At 46.6% G+C, this 6,552-nt stretch overlaps 1 protein-coding gene across 1 annotated transcript; it reads left to right on the top strand.

The window, feature by feature from the left end:
• Nucleotides 1-584: 584 nt before the first annotated feature.
• On the top strand, nucleotides 585-1,794 carry LOC121837855 (3-oxoacyl-[acyl-carrier-protein] reductase FabG-like). The gene is made up of 2 exons (XM_042293691.1): nucleotides 585-629; nucleotides 1,396-1,794. The coding sequence occupies exons 1-2, from the start codon at nucleotides 585-587 to the stop codon at nucleotides 1,792-1,794; spliced, it is 444 nt and encodes a 147-aa protein (XP_042149625.1).
• Nucleotides 1,795-6,552: the final 4,758 nt, after the last annotated feature.

Below are 6,552 nucleotides of genomic sequence, written 5' to 3'. Positions count from 1 at the left end.
ATAGCACTAATCTCTACTACAGGGGGCTGAATAGCGCTTAGTTGCTCTCGGAACCGGGCGCGAGTAAAGCCACCGGAAGTTTTACGCTTGTCCCCAAAGTCGGGCGTTTGCTTGATTTCTTAAACCGGTCATTTTGTTTTGGACCATGCTTTCTTGTATTTGTGGTAGGTTTTCGTATTTTCCTTTAGCATCCCATTCCGAAAATTAGGCAATTGAACGCGGGACATGCACACTTAATCAACTAGAATCTCGAAGTTTTCACACATCAAACGGCTTCCCAGAAGACATCTCGGGTATGTACGCCCTGATATTGCACAGCAAACTGGTTCTGTAGAGAAAAAAAAATCCATTGCCTCGAACCGGACACTGTTCAAAACAACGTTCGGAAGGGTTAGAAGGACTGTCAAACGCCCACTTCCGGGACAAGCCGCTTACTTCCGGTGGCTTCATACCTGTTTGCTCAATGCGCCGTTCAGCCCCTTAGGGGAGATCAGTGGTGTATGGCGTTCGAATCTTGTAACCCTTTGTTCTTGCCTTTTAATGACCGTGCACGCTTTCAGGAACGTCGTTGTCCATGTACACTGATGGTGGCAGCTGTGGAAATCGAAACTGTCGATGAAACCGAGAAGGTCAAAGGAACGTGAAGGGACCACACATGGACACAGAGTGCCGCTCTCTGGGACTCATTGGTCGCCTAGCAATCGTCACCGGAGGCGCTAGTGGCATTGGTAGGAGCGTCTCCATAGTGCTCGCTCGCGAGGGCGCCACCGTCGTCGTTGCGGACAGGAACAGAACAGGCGGCGCCGGAACTATACGGATGCTACACGGTCAGTTGTGTTTGCTTATTCCCTTATTATTAGTTCCACCGTGTGGGTCGTTTTCCGTACGCTTTCGAGGCTCCCTCGTCGAGCGGCGTCTGCACGTGACAGCCGACGTCTGCTCTTCTAAGCACGGCCTTCTCTAGCTTTGATGTGTGTCAATCGGAGCCTTTCAAGTGATCGTTCTTTTTATCTTTTTTTGTAACCAAGGATCTACGGGCTGAGGCTGTAAAGACCTACGCACAGGAAACGCCTTGCAAAACTAGAATTTAAAACGTACATACCTGAAACTTGGCACGCAAATGACGTTTCGCAAAAACTCAACTCAAAACTGGTAAAAAAAACAAAAAAAACTGGGTGCCGTGTATTTGCTATGTCGCATACAAATCTTCCCTTTGTCTGCACACTGGTTTGCAAGTTCGCTCCCAGGTGGCATGACGAAGGAAAAAATGCCGACAACGTCATAGGAGATGCTGGCGCCGAGTTGGATAGCCTCGATAAATAAAGATTTTGAGAAAATATACGAACAATTGTGCAGTTTCAACTCGTCTTAGTTGAAACTAAAACTGACTTGCAGGGAACCTTCCTCGTTGATCGAGCTTCCGTGAAATCTATGCTGGCCGACAACGTTATGGACGGCGCCATCGTGAACATCGCGAGCACGATCGCAGAAACTGGTCTCGCGCTAGCGACGCCCTACTCAGCGTCCAAGGGTGGTGTTGTCTCTCCTACCAGGGCAGTGGCTCTCGGAGTGGCCACCAGGGGCATCCGCGTCAACGCCATCTCGCCCGGTCCCGTCGACAGACTGTTGCTCGCCAAGCTACCGGCACACGTGGTGGCGACGATTGTCGAGAAAACTGCATTGAAGCTCAAGGCCCGGGACGAGCAGATAGCAGAGACTATTGCTTTCATGTGTATCCCTAAGGCTAGCTATATGACGGGTGCGGCCGTTGTCGCGGGAGGAATAATAATTTAACCGTTAGGTTTTGGAATTGTACTGCTAGGAACTACGGTTCCATGTCTTCGGCGTCTACCCATCAGCCGGAAAAAATAACCCCCAAGCCGGTGTTATAACAATCGGGCAAAGTTTAAAGCCCAAAATGAATGTTGTCCCTGAATGAGACAAGAATCCGGGCTTCACGGGTAAAAAAAAATCTCTCTACAGCGTTCTTTGTGTTGACCCACAACACACACCCCTCCACAGCTTTCTATAGGGATGCTTTTCTCTTGTGTAACCACACCCCTTATATCGTTTCTTTATATTATCGGTACCATGATTATTTCAAGGTATACGGATCACGGGCTAGTTCCTTTGAGGTTTGGGAATCCCAAGCCCGTGTCCTGTTTCCTCAAGTATAAGCCCAGAAAAACCGATTTTTTGTTCGACATTAGAGGCTCGCAACGAAAGAACGCCAAGCTTGTTGGGAAATACACCCCGAGAAAAACATCCCCGAATCAGAAAGAAACTGAACCCCGAAAACACGAATCCCTAATATTTTGTTTAACCTTAATTCTGGGTGCAGTCAACTCTAAAAGCAGATAAAACCAATCGTACAGCGTCAAAAGGCCACCGACTTGATTATTGTAACACCAACCTGTTTCAGGTGTTACGACCACGAGGCTGAAGTTCGTAACACCACACTGGTCTTCGTAGTGTTTCGGTACGTCTTCTATTATCGCTGACCCAATCATGTACATAGAAGGTCCAGTGACTTGAGCTTTTGAGAGTTTGGTCCAAACAGCTTGTAGCATCGGTTGCGTCTGGACTTAAGCTGAAACGAAGCATAGTAATCAAGGAGTTCCCTAAACTGCCTTTAAGCGTTCCCCGTGCACCTATATTTTTTTGGCCTTTCCTTCCCCTGGTGAAGCGTTGTCTGTTTAAGCCCTTTGTGTGAAGATCTGAGTCATCCACTGACGTGTATCAATGTTACAAGCACTCGCTACTATGTGCATTACTGCTTTACAAGGGTTTTAGCTATCATACTATGTTGCAGCAATACTGAGATCCAAGAGCGGTTCTTCTACTCTAAATATAGAAAAATAGGTGTTCCTCGAGATTGACAAATTTAATGAACCCTGGTTTAACGTTTTACCGAATAAAGGTACGAGAGTTAAAACGCTCGGACTCTTTACTGTACATTTGTAGTATATATTTTCCATAGCTCTTATTTCTGGATCTAGAAAAAAAGAAAAGGTGAACGCAGCTATGTCTTGAATATGTGTTTATTCGAGGAAACAGGGCTGCACCAGCAACGATTGTTGTCTAGTGTAGTTACCGACAACTAAAGGAAAAGGCTCAATTTTACAGCGGCTTTCCGGGAGTGAGTGAATTGCGCGTAGCAAAGCCTTCAGGTTTGTCGTCTACGAAACCCAACTCATCGAAACCGCCACCGGCTACGCGGTATACTCAAGGTAACTCTTGTCCCATTCAGCTGGACAACATTTTTCGCTCAGCGTAGTCACTCTCGACCACAAAACATTTATTTATAAGAACTATGAGGGCTGTCAGTTTTCGTGTTTGTGCACACACTGTTTAACATGCTTCCCGAAAAGCACACAAAAAGTTTCATTGCCGACAGCAGCATAAAAACGGAGCAAAAAGCACTTTTTCTCGTTTTTCTAAAAAAATCTCACGCATTTGGTGGTGTCAAGTGATAGCTGTCGGTTGTGCCACTTGACCAGCCATGGGAAAATTATTTTTAAAAAGTGATTAAATTACGTTAGTAATTGCTTTCTTCAAGATTGCAAAATGTAATTAAATTACATTGCAAATTACCGAAGACTAAAAGCAATGACATTATATGACAAACACTTTCGAAAAGTAATGAAATTACTTTGACATTACATTTCAATACTTTAAGGCAGTAATTCGTGCCCATTTAATTTACAGCATAGGTACCAACACTCAGAGGCCAGATTCACGAAGAGCTTCTTAGTTTACGACAACTTAGCTAAGAAGTTCGTAAGTTAAGAACATCGTAAGAAGAGGAGAAATCGGTATTCACGAACGCGTTCTTAAGTGAGAGGAGGAAAGCGACGTTGTCGTACGGAGAAACTAAAACTTACCGGTGCTGTTGCTATGGCGACGGCGTCTTCAGCAGCACGAACAACCAATCGGATAGCTCGGCATTTGTTCGGAGCCGTTCGGAGCCGTTCGGTGCACGTGGATTTTTCCTAACACAGGCGGCCTTTCTGCCACCGCTTGTCTGGGGTTTGTATCCGTGCAGTGATATGTCGACGCTAACACGATTTAAACTCGCCCGAATGCCGAGGCCGGGATGCGTAACCACCCCCATTGACTGCTACGAACTCGATCGCTACCAAGTCAACACAACTGTCATCGTTGGTAAAAGACGGCCCGCAGTCGTTTGCAAAGCGACGTAGATGGGAACAAATTGCCGCGGCGTTTTTTGCGGCCTCCGAGATGCAGGAGTGAGCCGACGTTAAAAAAGATACGTTTGAACTACGACAGTGGAAGCAAGAGCCACGTAAATGCTTGTTTACACTACGGAGCCGACGCGCGCGTTTGATCGAAGTGCTGGATTTGCGCTGTTGGACCACGAATTGATAAGCGCTTCGGGACCGATCCTTTACGATTGCAACTCGATGCTGACGTGACACCCGGCGAAGAAAGGTTGGACCGGCATTGCGACCCACGAACTGTTACAGCGATCGACAGTGAGGTGCAGTCGTGTCAGAATAAAATGGAATGCTAATAACAAAGTGTACATACCATGTTGCGAAGGTAATCCATACGGCATTTATTTGAACTTGATATCACACAAAACAGAGATAGAATCGATGGGAGCCCCTTTTCGACGGCAGCGTTCGTCACCGTTGCCTCGGAAAACAAGGAGATGACAAGAGGAAGAGATTGACCTCTTAATCTGGAATTGAGGTATTATAATATACCTCAATTCAATTATGTGAACCCTTCCCGTATTATAATACGGGAAGGGTTCACAAGGGTCGCGCGGGCATATTCCATTCAGCACGCCAGCCGGTCGTGGGCAGACGGTCTTCGCCAAGGACCGACCGTCAGATCATCGCTGCGCCGAGTCGGAGTGCCTGCTAGGCCTATCACCGATCGGTCGGAGTCCGTACTCGTGGCCCTTGGAGTTTTTCCCGGGTGTGTGTGGATCCAGCGTTCTTGTTCGTTCGTCGTGGTCTGTTTCAAGTACTTTTTACTTGTTTCTTGCTGCTTGAAGTCGGGACGCGTGAGAAGCGCACGTAGAAAAATAAACATCCGTTGGTTGTCGCGACCAACTGAGCGACGCTGTCGGCCATGCTGATTTGATCGTAAGAAGTGCGTAAGACAGCTTCGGAGCTGTCGTAGGATTTCGTCGTAACCTGCGCCAAACTTACGAAAATTTCGTTTCGTGAATACGGATTTGTGCTTAAGTTTTGTCTTACGCACATTTTTGGCGTAAGATCGTTTCGCGAATCTGGCCTCACGTCTTCCTGTTAACGCAGCAACAGCCTTATGCGCCTCAAGGTGAACCACACTGAATAGTCGTTTTGCTGGCGCACACAACATAAGGGGTAAACATGATGAATAGCTTCTTTAGACGCGACTCAAAGACAGTCGAATCACGGGTTTCGCTGTTTATTCAATGGTGAAGGTCCTTAGTTAAAGGATGTTATGTGTCCGTCTTCCTGATTTGGAAGAATTATAGTTATAGACCACGCCGTTGGGGGGTGTTTACTAAAAGTCCATGATAGTTACACATTCTTGTTTTGCCACACCTATATTTTCACTCCTGTTCCAGGTTAAAATGTTTTATTATATTTTCCGTCCCGCATATCATATGCGGAACCCACATGACTGAAAACGACAGGAAAACAAAACGTCTATTGGTTGGGACAAAAGTTTCTTGACAAAAAGCTGCAGTTTGATGTTTGAAGCGCCGACTGCGTGGACGGTGCTTGTTTTAGGATTCGAATGACGGCGTTGAGCGGCAGAATGAAAGACGTCATTTTGTTAAAGCGCAATGAGCTCCGTAGTGGGCGTTGGTTGTCGCTACTTGTAAAATGGATTATCCGGAGATTTTAGTTGGGACAGCTCTCCTGGGACTTAGGCAAGCACACGACGCCGAGTAAGTTTGGCAAGATAGCGATTCGCTCGTTCACTTTTGACGGCCCGCTACTGGGGCACTGAACCTTGGAGGCTCCGGCAAAAGCTGAGTAATCTGATTACTTGCCGTTTTGGGTATTCGACGCCGCGAAAAATCGCTGGTAACGCTGACTCACACTATCGCGGAAGGGGCTTTGGCATTTAATTTGTTTCATAATGGACAGCTGCGGCCAATACAAGACATCTTAGCCAAACCAGCGTTCTAAACAAATCCTCCTTCCTCCCCCCCCCCCCCCCCCCCCCCCGGTGTGCCTCCAGAACTTCACCTGACACTAATCTTGCCTCTGCGGTTCATCGGGTTGAACGAACTACAGCGAGAAACATGCCCCGTCTCTTGGCTGACTTCCTCGAGTCCCTAAATGGGACACATCATATTGAGACAAGGGCTAAAAATCGATATATGTACTTTTATTAGTCAAGCATTTTCTAAGATATTGCAAATGAGAAATGAATATATTAGAGCCTTATATATATATAAAAAATGATACTTTTATTCAGCTTGGTCGGAAAGTGATGAGTGAAACTCCTTACCTGCGGGAGAACCGGTGTCATGTGACTTTCATTTTGGTGGTGCACAATGTCGCGATACTTTTGTGACGA

Source organism: Ixodes scapularis, unplaced genomic scaffold, assembly GCF_016920785.2.
Source record: "Ixodes scapularis isolate PalLabHiFi unplaced genomic scaffold, ASM1692078v2 PGA_scaffold4__175_contigs__length_147842914, whole genome shotgun sequence".
Taxonomy (NCBI): domain Eukaryota; kingdom Metazoa; phylum Arthropoda; class Arachnida; order Ixodida; family Ixodidae; genus Ixodes; species Ixodes scapularis.
Note: the sequence above shows the minus strand (reverse complement) of the source record. Positions and strands in the feature narration are given on the sequence as shown.

Coding starts and splice junctions, on each gene's coding strand:
- LOC121837855 (XM_042293691.1), top strand. CDS start 585: ATGGTGGCAGCTGTGGAAATCGAAACTGTCGATGAAACCGAGAAG. Junction 630..1,395: donor CTGTCGATGAAACCGAGAAG/GTCAAAGGAACG, acceptor ACTGACTTGCAG/GGAACCTTCCTCGTTGATCG.